This window comes from Gobius niger (assembly GCF_951799975.1).
Source record: "Gobius niger genome assembly, chromosome: 8".
In the NCBI taxonomy this organism is placed as follows: domain Eukaryota; kingdom Metazoa; phylum Chordata; class Actinopteri; order Gobiiformes; family Gobiidae; genus Gobius; species Gobius niger.
Genome location: NC_136859.1, coordinates 21,601,310 through 21,618,168, shown reverse-complemented (window position 1 = coordinate 21,618,168; position 16,859 = coordinate 21,601,310). Strand labels below are relative to the sequence as shown.

The window sequence follows — 16,859 nt, the reverse complement described above, 5'->3', positions numbered from 1 at the left end:
GAATCAATAACCTTTGGGTGAGTGAACACTTACCAGCTTTAACAACTTTTTGAATTTGTGTGTAACATACTTCCTAATGTAGAATCAAATATTTAAACTCTCTCGATGCCATTTAAGGCCTCCAACTGGGTTTACACAGAATGAATGAAGACCCGTGTGGCAAATTAAACTAGGCATAGATGCACTGTGTGTTTTCGCTTCTCTCTCTCTCTCTTTTTTCAAGGCATCTGCTGCTGGTTACGAGTTAATGAACGAATCACAGATGTCATCCACAGTGGGCCAGACTATCAATGCTCCAGACTGAGAGGGATTAGACCTAAAGAGCAATGGCACTGAAGTGGATTCATTAAGGCCGAGACCACCTTTAAAGACACACATTGTGCAGTCGGCAACGGAAAAATAAAAGGAACGAGACAGAACCGCTGCTATTTTCCTCGACATACCTACCTTTGGCTTCTGACCGCTCACTTTGCAAGAGAAGTGTCTGCGTTTTCGAGAAGGTTAGCAGTCACTCACACATCACAGGGAACAGCTAAACCACTTCTGTAAACAGCGTATGTGCGCTCGACTGTTTGTGCTCGATGCGGTTAAGTGGCTCAGACTGGATCTCCCTTTTAATCTAACAGCCAGCGTTTTCATTAGGCCCTGGTGAGTCCTATTATTAAAACCTGCTTCAAAGGCACAACAAGTGAAACCACAAACAGGAAATGACCTACTGGGCGCAAAGCCGTACTGTATAGATCAGTGATAGGTCTCTTAAAAGGACCTTATATGCAGTGCACTGGCCGAGCTGTGTGCAGACCTCTGAAGTTACAGCGAGGGTGCTGTGACACATTTGCTCCCTGCCACATGGAAGCTATGACTTTAGAGGGATAAATAACAATGCCCAAGATCGTAAAAGTTGTCATGATTTGCTGTTTATAATAACCATATAATGAAGAGTCACTTTACTTTTCATTTGAAGGAAATATGGAATCACTAATCTGGTTTAGCCATTGGGTTTGGCACCATCCAAACAAGAGACAAGTAGGAACACATTGTAGCCAACAATCAAGTGTTAACCATCACACTTTGAACAAATGAGCCAAACTGCACCATCACTAAAATTAATATGTATCTGAGTGAAAGCTAATTGTCCATGGAAGTTATTTGATTTGAGGCAGAAACTTTTTTTTTTTTTGCAGAAGTCAAGAGCTTTTTACTGTAGAGGGCCACCCGTGCTAGCCTGCACAGAATGCCCCAGTGTGCTCTGCTTATGTGTTTTTCCTTCTTGGTGACAAATGGGCAGTATTTATGAGTCTATGCCTGAGAGGGTTAATGGCAGCAGGTGCAGTAGACTTTATCACCACACATTATAGAGAGCAGACCAACCTAGTGCTGCTCATCCTGAGGGTGCCATAAGCAGATCTAAGTTTTATTCATTGTGTTTTTTCTTATGCACAGAGTCACCCAAAACCCTTCACCTGAGGTGCAGAGCGCAGCAGTTGTGTCGTTCCCTTCAGGATGTGACATGCGTGTTCTTTATGAGCTCAGCTGAATCATACTGTGCACCTTAAACACATTAATGCTTGCTTGTCGGCCAAATATTTCCTTTCCCAGTGCTATGAGCCATGGGCACAACCATTATATTGGGCTCAGGAGCCAGCTGGTGAGGACAAATCCACTAGGATTTCTGCTCTCCCCCGTCTGACTGCTGGCAGCCCTGCTCCATTCATTCACTTTTATATGTGCTTGGTAGCCGTGTTACTACCGGTTTCAAGGGAGAATTAATAGAAAACAGGTCTTATTAAAGTATATTAAGAGCAGTAGAAGTGGATATAATGTACCCAGTCAAGGCCCAGCAGGGCTGTATCTGAACTGAAGCTGACACGTGTGGCTTCTACAAGGAGGATATTTCATACTACAGTGCCACCACAGACTCCAAGGGGGCTATTCACTTATGCCCAGAGGTGCATTCTGGGTAAGTAGATTTTAACTGGGTATGAGTACAGCAGGGGGTAAAGGAGGGTTTCACAGTCCAGGAATGTTTATCTTCCTCTCCCGCTCATTCAGATCTGGATTATGCTTAGTCATGCTTCTGAAGCCACCTTTGACACCATGCGGAGGGTCTGTACAAGAAATATCTGATCACTTATTCCTCTAATAAAGATCCAGAAGATTGCTCCCTCTGGACACGGCAAAGGCAGAGATGACTCGGGTGCTTGTAGCGGCAGTGCTGTCCTCCTCAGCGCACTGTGAAGTGGTTGTAGAGATGTCTTTAATCAGCTGGAAGGAGGTCTTGACCTCAGTGGTTGTCTTGATTGTGTCTGTGTGTGTGAATGACTCCCAGCTTTTGCCATGGAGTGTGACCTGCGGTGGAGACATGGTTCACACTCATTAGCAGGAGAAAGTGGTGAGTAATCAGTTGGTTAAAGCCTGAACAAACATAAACAAACAAGATATCAAAGAGAAATAGGAAAATCCTTTTATGTAAAGCAGTGGTTTCCAAACAGCGGTATTGTAAGTGAGGTTAGATTGTTGAAGAGTCCATGTCCAGGGTGAGAAGGGTCAGCTGTGATCTGACCTACACACCCCCGGGTTCTGGAGACGTACAGGTCCTAGAAAAATTGTTTCTCACAAGGACTCACAAGGGCAATCTTGCATTCATAAACGTAAACCTTTTAAAGCATGACTGAGCACTCATAGCGCACAGTGTACCACTCGTGTACTGGAGGGCGTAGTAGTCCTAACACAGACTGTGTTGGAGGTTTATTGAGCTGGTGCCGTGGCGTTTACAGATGAGCAGGCCCGTAATTGCTGCCTCTGCTGCACGCCTTCATTGTTTCTCGTGTGTGAGTCAGATAAAACAAACCACATGGGGAGTGTGTGCAGGCCGGGGGAGGAAGCAGCGTTCCCATTTACTATCTCCTTGTGTGGTTTGGCAGCAGCTCTGTTGGGATGGGGGCGTGCAGGGCATCCGTCTGGGCGCAAGGCCTGGCACTGGCTCAGCCCAGTTACACACTGTGGGGCACCACTGCTGTTCTGTGCAACATTATATGTGCGCATTACTGGCTCTACATGCCTGCTACGTTTATGTGGGGAATTCAATTATAATTACAATTTAATGACTGAAATAAAATGCACAGGCCTCCTATTGTTCACATCCACAACATGTTGAACTTATAACTTTCATTGCTATCACAGATTTGATCAGAGTGGGGGTTTCTCCTAATGATTTAGGCCTGGCACGAGCAACAAACCGTTTATTTGAGCTTTGTGGCCCTTATAGTACATGTAAGGTGTGATGCAGCTGAAGCAACATTAAAACGCGTGCCACCGTGGCGAGATGCTATACCCCACTAACCCGAGCAGCAGGAGATGTAGAGCCGAATTAGAGCAGACCACCACCGCTACAAGGCTGGCTCAGGAAGTATAAGGCCCATATATGGATTTAAACATGTACTTCCTGTTTTCTTTTTTGATCATAGTCAGTATAGGCTATACTCAATCTCAGATAAAAGTTCAAAAACAATACAACTCCAAATTACTCAACTTTCATAACTGTGAAAGGAAGAGCAAAACATGATTAGTCATTATGAGTAATTTATAAAATTTTGCTTCTTTAGTTTTTTTAGTGCAATACCCCCCAATTTTCTTCTTCTTTATTCACAGTACTACGTGTCTGATAAGTTACTCACTGCTTGAGCCGTGTCAACAAACACATCTGTGACATAACCTTTACAGGTCTCTGCAATGTACTCAACTGAAGAGAGAGTAGAGACTGACAAAGGTTTATTGTACCTGTATGTTCAAAAATGTAAAATCATTTAACGCCCCTGAGAATAAGTTGAGTCTGATAAATACATATAATTAACACTATCACACAACATATTCTACTATACTGTTTAAAAAAAAAAAAGATAACAATGATTGTCATCTTCAGAATCTGCAGCAGACTCCACAGACTCCTGGAGTGCAGCACCCAAGGGGTAAAGAGGACATACTGTTGAAGATCTTTGCCACCGACAGTCACAGTCTTTATGTTGGATCACACTGGAGACTGACTGTTCATCAGCGCTTAGAGATCAGCTATTTTTATATTCATGCTTGTTGCATTGACTGTATCTTGTTGTTTAACCCCTCAAGGTTTAAAGTAAAGCTGTCCTCTCACTCAACAATATTTGGCAAGTCTGGGTATTTCCATAAGTCTAGACTGAGATTTATTTGCTTGGTAACTTTCTGTGTTTCAATACTCTACTGATTTTATGATGCACTTAATGAGAATGATAATGAATCACAATGGACTATCTGACTGACTGATTTATTTACAAAAACAAATGCAAATGTAACCAGGTGGTTAAATATTGTTTTACTGCGAGTTTCAAAGTTCCTATCTGCCCGTGAACGCACCGCCACTCTCCGCCCGTGCTACTGATTGCGCGATTACAAAAAGGTGCGCGCTTGAGTTGGTTAGTGTCGGGGCTGGTATGCTGGCGTGTGGGCGCCTTTTTCGTGAGTACTTTTCCACCTTGTGTTATTTTAAAGCTATTTGTTTGTGCACTGGTATAATTTGAACTGTTTAGTTAGGGTTTTTGTGGAGTTTGCTGGGCAGATGCTGCTCCTCAGAGGTGCCCTGAGCCCCCTGTTTGTGTTCCTCCTGTCTGCCTAAGGTATGTGTCCGTCTTACAGCCTAGGTTTGGCAATTGACAGTGAATTTACGTTTTTCTATGCATTTCAGTCATGTCCACGCTGCTCAATTTAAGCTCCGAATTTGCCAAACAAACGAATTTTACCAACAAATAATCCTGTAACTCAAAGCACTTAAAGCACTACAGCACCTTAGCTGGTTTTTGGGGGATTTGTTTGAGTTTGTTTCCTATTAACGTTTTTCTTTTGTTTGAGTTGATTTATTAACCTTTAGTTTGTTTTTTGTGAATATTTTCTATTGGTTTAAATTCCCCATTTACTTTAGCTATGTTTTGAGTGTTTGTTTTTGGGTTATTCGAGGGTTATGTTTTAAACAACTTTAATAAAATTGAACTACAAATGTAAAATAAAAGATTTATATTTTTACTACCTCTGCTTTGGTTCCTTTGTTACCAGACTTACCTCGGGCATTGGGTTGGTTTAAATGGGGAACCCCTAGCCTAGCCCAGTGGTTACACAAAGAACCAGACTCAAAGTGTATTCAGAATCTGCAGCAGACTCCACAGACTCCAGGAGTGCAGCAGCCACAGCAGAATTTACACTTGATGCCTCTCTTCTCTCTGCTCCTGTAGTGCGGACTCTGGAAACAAACAAACAAAAGTTATCACTGCCACATGAGTGAGTTTAGAAGACCATAAACTACAGAAACACTCACGGTCATGGCGTCCACTGACACTTCTTCTGCTTTCAGCTCAACGGGAACATCAATGTCTCCAGCCTCCTCCATCTCTGCCATCTAAGAACATACACTGATTAATTAGAGTTATCCTAATAACCTTTTATACTGAGACAGAGCTGTAAGTCCTACCTGAGAGTGTGGAAGGGCAGAGCTCTGGTGGATCCAGACAAAAGCAAACAGCACAGCCACAACAGCAGCCACTCTCAGAGTCTTCATGTTGGATCTTGGAGCTCTCACAGACTGGACTTGTGGGTCTTGTTAGAGACTGGTTCCAGTTGTTGAGTTTGATGGAGGACTGTGTGAAGTCTGCAGTTTTTATACTGACATTTGGACAACTGTTGCCTCATCAGGGAAAGAACAGTGCACTTGGGCACAGTCAGTGCTGCAACTTTTCCCAAAAGTGTTATCAATAATGGGAATCAAAGTGTCCACAGCTTTGTTGGGATTTCCATTTTAGGTTAGGTTAGGTTAGGTTATTTATTTGTACCCGTGGGTAAATTCGTCTTGCAATTCTGAGAACTAGTCGACACATTAAAACACATTATACAAAGATAAAACATCACACATTTAAATATAAAACTTGTAAGTGCTCCAGATACTAGCAGGATGTGCCTTTGGTACAGAAACAGTTTAAGCCACTTGACAGTAACAAAGATAAATAAAAAAGCCGTGTCAGGGGCAATTTGATCCCGACTTGTTCATAAAGGAAAGGGCAGCGGGAACAAAGCTTTTCTTAAAACGGTTTGTGTGGCTTATTGGCATCAAAAACCGACGCCCAGACGGAAGCAATCGAAACTCTGAATGCAAAGGATGCTCAGTGTCTTTTACGATGCTTTGTGCCATCCTCTTTAACAGTCTATCATGCAGAAAGTCCAAACTGGTCTGAGGCTGGCCGATGACTTTACTTGACCACTTGACCAGCTGATTCAAGGCGTTTTTGTTTCTAACAGAAGAGCTTCCGTACCAGGCAACCAGGCAAAAAGCTAGGGTCGCTTCGATGAATGCCCGATAGAAAAGTGTCATCACAGTTTTATCTACATGAAAGAAGGACAGTTTCCGAAGACAATACAGTCGTTGGTGGCCCTTTTTACAAACAGCAGCACAGTTTTCACTAAAATTCAGTTTGCAATCAATAATTGTTCCAAGATACCTGTAGGACTCTACACATTCCACTTGTTGTCCCTTTTATATATGTTACAACATGTGGGAGAGTGCTCTTCCTAAAGTCAATAATCACATCTTTTGTTTTTGCAACGTTCAAGAGAAGATAAGACTCATCACACCATTTGACAAAATCCTCAACAACTGGGCCATGCTGACTTTCATTTTTGTGAAGTAGACTTACAATAACTGAGTCATCTGCGTATTTTAAGATGATTCTGTTTTCATAGTCACTCTGACACATGCTAGTGTACAATATAAACAACAGGGGTGAGAGAACAGAAACTTGGGGTGAGCCTGTCGAAATTTTAGGTCCCAAAGGTACAACAAGATAAACATCTTGAGCAACATCCAAAATGCTAGTTCATGGGGCGACTGGTGCAGATTGTAGAGCGGGTCGTCTCATGATCAGAAAGTCAGAGGTTTGAATCCCATTTCTTGAAGGTGCATACTGTAGATGTGTCTTTGGGCAAGACACTTCACTCACCTTGCGTCCAGGGTCTGGTTACACTGAATGAGTGTGAATGGGTGAGTGTTCCTTGCTGTAAATTGCTTTGAGTGCCTAATGTTGGTGGAAAAGCGCTAAATACGTTTTGACCATTCACCATTCATGTTGCATATTCTTTTAATTCTTTCATCACCGGTTTAAGTAATTGGTTCTCGGCTAATGTAAGAAAGTATAAGCAGATTTAATACACATTCTGATATGCACATTTCGGATAGACTTGTCACTTTCTTTACACATTTTAAACAAAAGGAAAATAAGCCATTTCTCCTTTGTAACAACCAGTCAATTAAATTGATTGATCCGGAACAAGACAAGAAGGACAGAAGAACTGTCAGTGTGCTTATTGCAAACTTCTGAAGCCCTTATCACACTTTTGGGAAATGTTGCAGCAGTATCTATCAGAATATCAATGTTTTTTCCCTGATGAGGCAACAGTAGTCCAAATGTCAGTATAAAAACTGCAGACTTCACACAGTCCTCCATCAAACTCAACAACTGGAACCAGTCTCCAACAAGACCCACAAGTCCAGTCTGTGAGACCTCCAAGATCCAACATGAAGACTCTGAAAGTGGCTGCTGTTGTGGCTGTGCTGTTTGCTTTTGTCTGGATCCACCAGAGCTCTGCCCTTCCACACTCTCAGGTAGGACTTACAGCTCTGTCTCAGTATAAAAGGTTATTAGGATAACTCTAATTAATCACAGTGTATATTCTTAGATGGCAGAGATGGAGGAGGCTGGAGACATTGATGTTCCTGTGGAGCTGAAAGCAGAAGAAGTGTCAGTGGACGCCATGACCGTGAGTGTTTCTGTAGTTTATGGTCTTCCAAACTCACTCATGTGGCAGTGATAACTTTTATTTGTTTGTTTGTTTCCAGAGTCCGCACTACAGGAGCAGAGAGAAGAGAGGCATCAAGTGTAAATTCTGCTGTGGCTGCTGCACTCCTGGAGTCTGTGGAGTCTGCTGCAGATTCTGAACATAATCAAAACAACAAACTACTGTTTGATTTCTGTCATGATTTTCTGTGAATAAAAGTTGACTCTATATTAAACAATATACTGAATATCCTTCATCTGTCCTTGACACACATGCCACTGGCTCCACTTGGGTTTTGAAAAGGAGAAAAATTTGATTTGATTTGATTTAGTCCAAAATAGAGAAATATTGATTTTTATTGCTGTGATCATCTGTTGTTTGGTTTAAGTTTGGGAAGCTGTTTATGTTTATAAAATGTACTAAAGTGGATTGGAGTGAAAGTGTCATAGAAAACCATAGTAATCATATAAATCAAGATATTTTTGGAGAGCTGAACTCTCACTGATTCATATGTGCTTCTACATTCAATTTCTGAATGACTGGCATACTTTTTCACAACATATAGTAAAAAGTCACATCTTAAATATGAAGTATTGTTTTAAACCTGTAGTGCAGTGTAGCTTGGTGGCAAAGCTACAGCACATTGTTCTCCTCCATTGTATTTTGTTATACAGTAGTTTAAAGCTTGTGCTTTCCTAACTTTTAAAACTGAGATTATGCTAAAGATGAAAAAAAAAAAAAAAAAAGAAGCTATTAGTTTATTACAGATACTGTATTTTTATAATTGAAAAATACCTATAAAAATCACCAAACAAACATGTGTCTTTGCCGTGAGCAGCGCACATCTCCTCAGACCTGACCTTTACTGGGAGCGGGACGTCTCCAGCTCATCTCTATGTGATGTTAACTAAAGGCAGCCAAATGTGAGATTTAAATCGTTAAGGTCCTCATTCAAATCCATTCTTTGATTAGCCACAAAAAAACTAGCATTCTCTGTGTCGTGCTGGTCATTAGGAGCATGTTTTGTTTTGGTGGCAACTGTAGAATCCAAATGTATTTATTTATTTTTCCCCAAATTTTAAAAAATCCTACATATTTCGTACAATCCCAGTGACAGAGCCACAGGGAGGAAAGAGAACATACTGTTGTAGATAATTGTCTGTGAGCCACACGATGCTGTCATTAAATGTGCACTAATAAAAGACATTAAGTGTGAATACAAACGCTGCACCCACAGTCACAGTCTTTATGTTGGATCACACTAGAGACTGACTGTTCATCAGTGCTTAGAGATCTGCTATTGTTATATTCATACTTGTTGCATTGACTGTATGTTTTTTCACTCCAACCCACTTTAGTACATTTTATAAACATAAACAGTTTCCCAAATTTAAACCAAACAACAGATGATCACAGCAATAAAAATCAATATTTTTCTATTTTGGACTAAATCAATTAAGAAAACTCAGGTTTTTACTCCTTTTCAAAACCCAAGTGGAGCCAGTGGCATGTGCGTCAAGGACAAAAGGATATTCAGTATATTGTTTAATATAGAGAAAACTTTTATTCACAGAAAATCATGACAGAAATCAAACAGTAGTTTGTTGTTTTGATTGTGTTCAGAATCTGCAGCAGACTCCACAGACTCCAGGAGTGCAGCAGCCACAGCAGAATTTACACTTGATGCCTCTCTTCTCTCTGCTCCTGTAGTACGGACTCTGGAAACAAACAAACAAAAGTTAACACTGCCACATGAGTGAGTTTAGAAGACCATAAACTACAGAAACACTCACGGTCATGGCGTCCACTGACACTTCTTCTGCTTTCAGCTCAACAGGAACATCAATGTCTCCAGCCTCCTCCCTCTCTGCCATCTAAGAACATACACTGTGATTAATTAGAGTTATCCTAATAACCTTTTATACTGAGACAGAGCTGTAAGTCCTACCTGAGAGTGTGGAAGGGCAGAGCTCTGGTGGATCCAGACAAAAGCAAACAGCACAGCCACAACAGCAGCCACTCTCAGAGTCTTCATGTTGGATCTTGGAGCTCTCACAGACTGGACTTGTGGGTCTTGTTGGAGACTGGTTCCAGTTGTTGAGTTTGATGGAGGACTGTGTGAAGTCTGCAGTTTTTATACTGACATTTGGACTACTGTTGCCTCATAGCGGAAAGAACAGTGCACTTGGGCACAGTCAGTGCTGCAACTTTTCCCAAAAGTGTTATCAATAATGGGAATCAAAGTGTCCACAGCTTTGTTGGGATTTCCATTTTAGGTCCCAAAGGTACAACAAGAAAAACATCTTGAGCAACATCCAAAATGCTAGTTCATGGGGCGACTGGTGCAGATTGTAGAGCGGGTCGTCTCATGATCGGAAGGTCAGGGGTTTGAATCATGCTTTCTGAAGGTGCACACTGTCATTGTGTCCTTGGGCAAGACACTTCACCCACCTTGCGTTCAGTGTCTGCTTACACTGAATGAGTGTGAATGGGTGAGTGTTCCTTGCTGTAAAATGCTTTGAGTGCCTAATGTTGGTGGAAAAGCGCTAAATACGTTTTGACCATTCACCATTCATGTTGCCTACTCTCTTAATTCTTTCATCACCGGTTTAGTAATTGGTTCTCGACTAATGTAAGAAAGTATAAGCATATTTAATACACATTCTTATGTGCACATTGGGATAGACTTGTCACTTTCCTTGCACATTTTAAACAAAAGGAAAATAAGCCATTTCTCCTTTGTAACAACCAGTCAATTAAATTGATTGATCCAGAACAAGACAAGAAGGACAGAAGAACTGTCAGTATGCTTATTGCAAACTTCTGAAGCCCTTATCACACTTTTGGGAAATGTTGCAGCAGTATCTATCAGAATAACAATGTTTTTTCCCTGATGAGGCAACAGTAGTCCAAATGTCAGTATAAAAACTGCAGACTTCACACAGTCCATCAAACTCAACAACTTTAACAAGTCTCCAACAAGACCCACAAGTCCAGTCTGTGAGAGCTCCAAGATCCAACATGAAGACTCTGAGAGTGGCTGCTGTTGTGGCTGTGCTGTTTGCTTTTGTCTGGATCCATCAGAGCTCTGCCCTTCCACACTCTCAGGTAGGACATACAGCTCTGTCTCAGTATAAAAGGTTATTATGATAACTCTAATTAATCACAGTGTATGTTCTTAGATAGCAGAGATGGAGGAGGCTGGAGACATTGATGTTCCTGTTGAGCTGAAAGCAGAAGAAGTGTCAGTGGACGCCATGACCGTGAGTGTTTCTGTAGTTTATGGTCTTCCAAACTCACTCATGTGGCAGTGATAACTTTTATTTGTTTGTTTGTTTCCAGAGTCCGCACTACAGGAGCAGAGAGAAGAGAGGCATCAAGTGTAAATTCTGCTGTGGCTGCTGCACTCCTGGAGTCTGTGGAGTCTGCTGCAGATTCTGAACATAATCAAAACAACAAACTACTGTTTGATTTCTGTCATGATTTTCTGTGAATAAAAGTTGACTCTATATTAAACAATATACTGAATATCCTTCATCTGTCCTTGACACACATGCCACTGGCTCCACTTGGGTTTTGAAAAGGAGAAAAACCTGAGTTTTTCCTCATTTGATTTAGTCCAAAATAGAGAAATATTGATTTTTATTGCTGTGATCATCTGTTGTTTGGTTTATATTTGGGAAGCTGTTTATGTTTATACAATGTATTGAAGTGGATTGGAGTGAAAGTGTCATAGAAAACCATTGTAATCATTTAAATCAAGACATTATTGGAGAGCTGAACTTTCACTGATTCATATGTGCTTCTACATTCAATTTCTGAATGACTGGCATACTTTTTCACAACATATAGTAAAAAGTCACATCTTAAATATGAAGTATTGTTTTAAACCTGTAGTGCAGTGTAGCTTGGTGGCAAAGCTACAGCACATTGTTTTCCTCCATTGTATTTTGTTATACAGTAGTTTAAAGTTTGTGCTTTCCTAACTTTTAAAACTGAGATTATGCTAAAGATGAAAAAAAAAAAAAAAAAAGAAGCTATTAGTTTATTACAGATACTGTATTTTTATAATTGAAAAATACCTATAAAAATCACCAAACAAACATGTGTCTTTGCCGTGAGCAGCGCACATCTCCTCAGACCTGACCTTTACTGGGAGCGGGACGTCTCCAGCTCATCTCTATGTGATGTTGACTAAAGGCAGCCAAATATGAGATTTAAATCGTTAAGGTCCTCATTCAAATCCATTCTTTGATTAGCCACAAAAAAACTAGCATTCTCTGTGTCGTGCTGGTCATTAGGAGCATGTTTTGTTTTGGTGGCAACTGTAGAATCCAAATGTATTTATTTATTTTTCCCCAAATTTTAAAAAATCCTACATATTTCGTACAATCCCAGTGACAGAGCCACAGGGAGGAAAGAGAACATACTGTTGTAGATAATTGTCTGTGAGCCACACGATGCTGTCATTAAATGTGCACTAATAAAAGACATTAAGCGTGAATACAAACGCTGCACCCACAGTCACAGTCTTTATGTTGGATCACACTAGAGACTGACTGTTCATCAGTGCTTAGAGATCTGCTATTGTTATATTCATACTTGTTGCATTGACTGTATGTTTTTTCACTCCAACCCACTTTAGTACATTTTATAAACTTAAACAGTTTCCCAAATTTAAACCAAACAACAGATGATCACAGCAATAAAAATCAATATTTTTCTATTTTGGACTAAATCAATTAAGAAAACTCAGGTTTTTACTCCTTTTCAAAACCCAAATGGAGCCAGTGGCATGTGCGTCAAGGACAAAAGGATATTCAGTATATTGTTTAATATAGAGAAAACTTTTATTCACAGAAAATCATGACAGAAATCAAACAGTAGTTTGTTGTTTTGATTATGTTCAGAATCTGCAGCAGACTCCACAGACTCCAGGAGTGCAGCAGCCACAGCAGAATTTACACTTGATGCCTCTCTTCTCTCTGCTCCTGTAGTACGGACTCTGGAAACAAACAAACAAAAGTTAACACTGCCACATGAGTGAGTTTAGAAGACCATAAACTACAGAAACACTCACGGTCATGGCGTCCACTGACACTTCTTCTGCTTTCAGCTCAACGGGAACATCAATGTCTCCAGCCTCCTCCATCTCTGCCATCTAAGAACATACACTGTGATTAATTAGAGTTATCCTAATAACCTTTTATACTGAGACAGAGCTGTAAGTCCTACCTGAGAGTGTGGAAGGGCAGAGCTCTGGTGGATCCAGACAAAAGCAAACAGCACAGCCACAACAGCAGCCACTCTCAGAGTCTTCATGTTGGATCTTGGAGCTCTCACAGACTGGACTTGTGGGTCTGGTTGGAGACTGGTTCCAGTTGTTGAGTTTGATGGAGGACTGTGTGAAGTCTGCAGTTTTTATACTGACATTTGGACTACTGTTGCCTCATCAGGGAAAGAACAGTGCACTAGGGCACAGTCAGTGCTGCAACTTTTCCCAAAAGTGTTATCAATAATGGGAATCAAAGTGTCCACAGCTTTGTTGGGATTTCCATTTTAGGTCCCAAAGGTACAACAAGAAAAACATCTTGAGCAACATCCAAAATGCTAGTTCATGGGGCGACTGGTGCAGATTGTAGAGCGGGTCGTCTCATGATCGGAAGGTCAGGGGTTTGAATCCCATTTCTTGAAGGTGCATACTGTAGATGTGTCTTTGGGGAAGACACTTCACCCACCTTGCGTTCAGTGTCTGCTTACACTGAATGAGTGTGAATGGGTGAGTGTTCCTTGCTGTAAAATGCTTTGAGTGCCTAATGTTGGTCGAAAAGCGCTAAATACGTTTTGACCATTCACCATTAATGTTGCCTATTCTTTTAATTCTTTCATCACCGATTTAAGTAATTGGTTCTCGACTAATGTAAGAAAGTATAAGCAGATTGAATACACATTCTGATATGCACATTTCGGATAGACTTGTCACTTTCTTTACACATTTTAAACAAAAGGAAAATAAGCCATTTCTGCTTTGTAACAACCAGTCAATTAAATTGATTGATCCAGAACAAGACAAGAAGGACAGAAGAACTGTCAGTGTGCTTATTGCAAACTTCTGAAGCCCTTATCACACTTTTGGGAAATGTTGCAGCAGTATCTATCAGAATAACAATGTTCTTTCCCTGATGAGGCAACAGTAGTCCAAATGTCAGTATAAAAACTGCAGACTTCACACAGTCCTCCATCAAACTCAACAACTGGAACCAGTCTCCAACAAGACCCACAAGTCCAGTCTGTGAGAGCTCCAAGATCCAACATGAAGACTCTGAGAGTGGCTGCTGTTGTGGCTATGCTGTTTGCTTTTGTCTGGATCCATCAGAGCTCTGCCCTTCCACACTCTCAGGTAGGACATACAGCTCTGTCTCAGTATAAAAGGTTATTATGATAACTCTAATTAATCACAGTGTATGTTCTTAGATGGCAGAGATGGAGGAGGCTGGAGACATTGATGTTCCTGTTGAGCTGAAAGCAGAAGAAGTGTCAGTGGACGCCATGACCGTGAGTGTTTCTGTAGTTTATGGTCTTCCAAACTCACTCATGTGGCAGTGATAACTTTTATTTGTTTGTTTGTTTCCAGAGTCCGCACTACAGGAGCAGAGAGAAGAGAGGCATCAAGTGTAAATTCTGCTGTGGCTGCTGCACTCCTGGAGTCTGTGGAGTCTGCTGCAGATTCTGAACATAATCAAAACAACAAACTACTGTTTGATTTCTGTCATGATTTTCTGTGAATAAAAGTTGACTCTATATTAAACAATATACTGAATATCCTTCATCTGTCCTTGACACACATGCCACTGGCTCCACTTGGGTTTTGAAAAGGAGAAAAATTTGATTTGATTTGATTTAGTCCAAAATAGAGAAATATTGATTTTTATTGCTGTGATCATCTGTTGTTTGGTTTAAGTTTGGGAAGCTGTTTATGTTTATAAAATGTACTAAAGTGGATTGGAGTGAAAGTGTCATAGAAAACCATAGTAATCATATAAATCAAGATATTTTTGGAGAGCTGAACTCTCACTGATTCATATGTGCTTCTACATTCAATTTCTGAATGACTGGCATACTTTTTCACAACATATAGTAAAAAGTCACATCTTAAATATGAAGTATTGTTTTAAACCTGTAGTGCAGTGTAGCTTGGTGGCAAAGCTACAGCACATTGTTTTCCTCCATTGTATTTTGTTATACAGTAGTTTAAAGTTTGTGCTTTCCTAACTTTTAGAACTGAGATTATACTAAAGATGAAAAAAAAAAAAAAAAAAAAAAAGCTATTAGTTTATTACAGATACTGTATTTTTATAATTAAAAAATACCTATAAAAATCACCAAACAAACATGTGTCTTTGCCGTGAGCAGCGCACATCTCCTCAGACCTGACCTTTACTGGGAGCGGGACGTCTCCAGCTCATCTCTATGTGATGTTGACTAAAGGCAGCCAAATATGAGATTTAAATCGTTAAGGTCCTCATTCAAATCCATTCTTTGATTAGCCACAAAAAAACTAGCATTCTCTGTGTCGTGCTGGTCATTAGGAGCATGTTTTGTTTTGGTGGCAACTGTAGAATCCAAATGTATTTATTTATTTTTCCCCAAATTTTAAAAAATCCTACATATTTCGTACAATCCCAGTGACAGAGCCACAGGGAGGAAAGAGAACATACTGTTGTAGATAATTGTCTGTGAGCCACACGATGCTGTCATTAAATGTGCACTAATAAAAGACATTAAGCGTGAATACAAACGCTGCACCCACAGTCACAGTCTTTATGTTGGATCACACTAGAGACTGACTGTTCATCAGTGCTTAGAGATCTGCTATTGTTATATTCATACTTGTTGCATTGACTGTATGTTTTTTCACTCCAACCCACTTTAGTACATTTTATAAACTTAAACAGTTTCCCAAATTTAAACCAAACAACAGATGATCACAGCAATAAAAATCAATATTTTTCTATTTTGGACTAAATCAATTAAGAAAACTCAGGTTTTTACTCCTTTTCAAAACCCAAATGGAGCCAGTGGCATGTGCGTCAAGGACAAAAGGATATTCAGTATATTGTTTAATATAGAGAAAACTTTTATTCACAGAAAATCATGACAGAAATCAAACAGTAGTTTGTTGTTTTGATTATGTTCAGAATCTGCAGCAGACTCCACAGACTCCAGGAGTGCAGCAGCCACAGCAGAATTTACACTTGATGCCTCTCTTCTCTCTGCTCCTGTAGTACGGACTCTGGAAACAAACAAACAAAAGTTAACACTGCCACATGAGTGAGTTTAGAAGACCATAAACTACAGAAACACTCACGGTCATGGCGTCCACTGACACTTCTTCTGCTTTCAGCTCAACGGGAACATCAATGTCTCCAGCCTCCTCCATCTCTGCCATCTAAGAACATACACTGTGATTAATTAGAGTTATCATAATAACCTTTTATACTGAGACAGAGCTGTAAGTCCTACCTGAGAGTGTGGAAGGGCAGAGCTCTGGTGGATCCAGACAAAAGCAAACAGCACAGCCACAACAGCAGCCACTCTCAGAGTCTTCATGTTGGATCTTGGAGCTCTCACAGACTGGACTTGTGGGTCTGGTTGGAGACTGGTTCCAGTTGTTGAGTTTGATGGAGGACTGTGTGAAGTCTGCAGTTTTTATACTGACATTTGGACTACTGTTGCCTCATCAGGGAAAGAACAGTGCACTAGGGCACAGTCAGTGCTGCAACTTTTCCCAAAAGTGTTATCAATAATGGGAATCAAAGTGTCCACAGCTTTGTTGGGATTTCCATTTTAGGTCCCAAAGGTACAACAAGAAAAACATCTTGAGCAACATCCAAAATGCTAGTTCATGGGGCGACTGGTGCAGATTGTAGAGCGGGTCGTCTCATGATCGGAAGGTCAGGGGTTTGAATCCCATTTCTTGAAGGTGCATACTGTAGATGTGTCTTTGGGGA

At 40.6% G+C, this 16,859-nt stretch overlaps 6 protein-coding genes across 6 annotated transcripts; 2 read left to right on the top strand and 4 right to left on the bottom strand.

Annotated features, from left to right (window-relative positions):
* Positions 1 to 5,153: 5,153 nt before the first annotated feature.
* LOC306966976 (hepcidin-like) lies at positions 5,154 to 5,637 on the bottom strand. Its single transcript, XM_079561835.1, has 3 exons — positions 5,495 to 5,637; positions 5,342 to 5,422; positions 5,154 to 5,266 (listed from the first exon to the last, which is right to left on the bottom strand). Exons 1-3 carry the CDS (start codon positions 5,579 to 5,581, stop codon positions 5,168 to 5,170), a joined length of 267 nt encoding a protein of 88 aa, XP_079417961.1. The 5' UTR covers positions 5,582 to 5,637; the 3' UTR covers positions 5,154 to 5,167.
* Positions 5,638 to 7,588: 1,951 nt separating this feature from the next.
* Positions 7,589 to 8,008, top strand: LOC306966997 (hepcidin-like; the record flags this gene model as incomplete). Its single annotated transcript, XM_079561860.1, has 3 exons — positions 7,589 to 7,675; positions 7,750 to 7,830; positions 7,910 to 8,008. The coding sequence occupies 3 exons, from the start codon at positions 7,589 to 7,591 to the stop codon at positions 8,006 to 8,008; spliced, it is 267 nt and encodes an 88-aa protein (XP_079417986.1).
* A 1,411-nt stretch (positions 8,009 to 9,419) lies between these two features.
* On the bottom strand, positions 9,420 to 9,947 carry LOC306967159 (hepcidin-like). Its single transcript, XM_079562066.1, has 3 exons — positions 9,797 to 9,947; positions 9,642 to 9,722; positions 9,420 to 9,566 (listed from the first exon to the last, which is right to left on the bottom strand). The coding sequence occupies exons 1-3, from the start codon at positions 9,881 to 9,883 to the stop codon at positions 9,468 to 9,470; spliced, it is 267 nt and encodes an 88-aa protein (XP_079418192.1). The 5' UTR covers positions 9,884 to 9,947; the 3' UTR covers positions 9,420 to 9,467.
* A 2,759-nt stretch (positions 9,948 to 12,706) lies between these two features.
* LOC306966448 (hepcidin-like) lies at positions 12,707 to 13,226 on the bottom strand. The gene is made up of 3 exons (XM_079561212.1): positions 13,084 to 13,226; positions 12,929 to 13,009; positions 12,707 to 12,853 (listed from the first exon to the last, which is right to left on the bottom strand). The coding sequence occupies exons 1-3, from the start codon at positions 13,168 to 13,170 to the stop codon at positions 12,755 to 12,757; spliced, it is 267 nt and encodes an 88-aa protein (XP_079417338.1). The 5' UTR covers positions 13,171 to 13,226; the 3' UTR covers positions 12,707 to 12,754.
* Positions 13,227 to 14,105: 879 nt separating this feature from the next.
* Positions 14,106 to 14,581, top strand: LOC306966275 (hepcidin-like; the record flags this gene model as incomplete). The annotated part of the gene is made up of 3 exons (XM_079560978.1): positions 14,106 to 14,248; positions 14,323 to 14,403; positions 14,483 to 14,581. The coding sequence occupies exons 1-3, from the start codon at positions 14,162 to 14,164 to the stop codon at positions 14,579 to 14,581; spliced, it is 267 nt and encodes an 88-aa protein (XP_079417104.1). The 5' UTR covers positions 14,106 to 14,161.
* A 1,413-nt stretch (positions 14,582 to 15,994) lies between these two features.
* LOC306966507 (hepcidin-like) lies at positions 15,995 to 16,511 on the bottom strand. Its single transcript, XM_079561277.1, has 3 exons — positions 16,372 to 16,511; positions 16,217 to 16,297; positions 15,995 to 16,141 (listed from the first exon to the last, which is right to left on the bottom strand). The coding sequence occupies exons 1-3, from the start codon at positions 16,456 to 16,458 to the stop codon at positions 16,043 to 16,045; spliced, it is 267 nt and encodes an 88-aa protein (XP_079417403.1). The 5' UTR covers positions 16,459 to 16,511; the 3' UTR covers positions 15,995 to 16,042.
* Between the last annotated feature and the right edge of the window lie 348 nt (positions 16,512 to 16,859).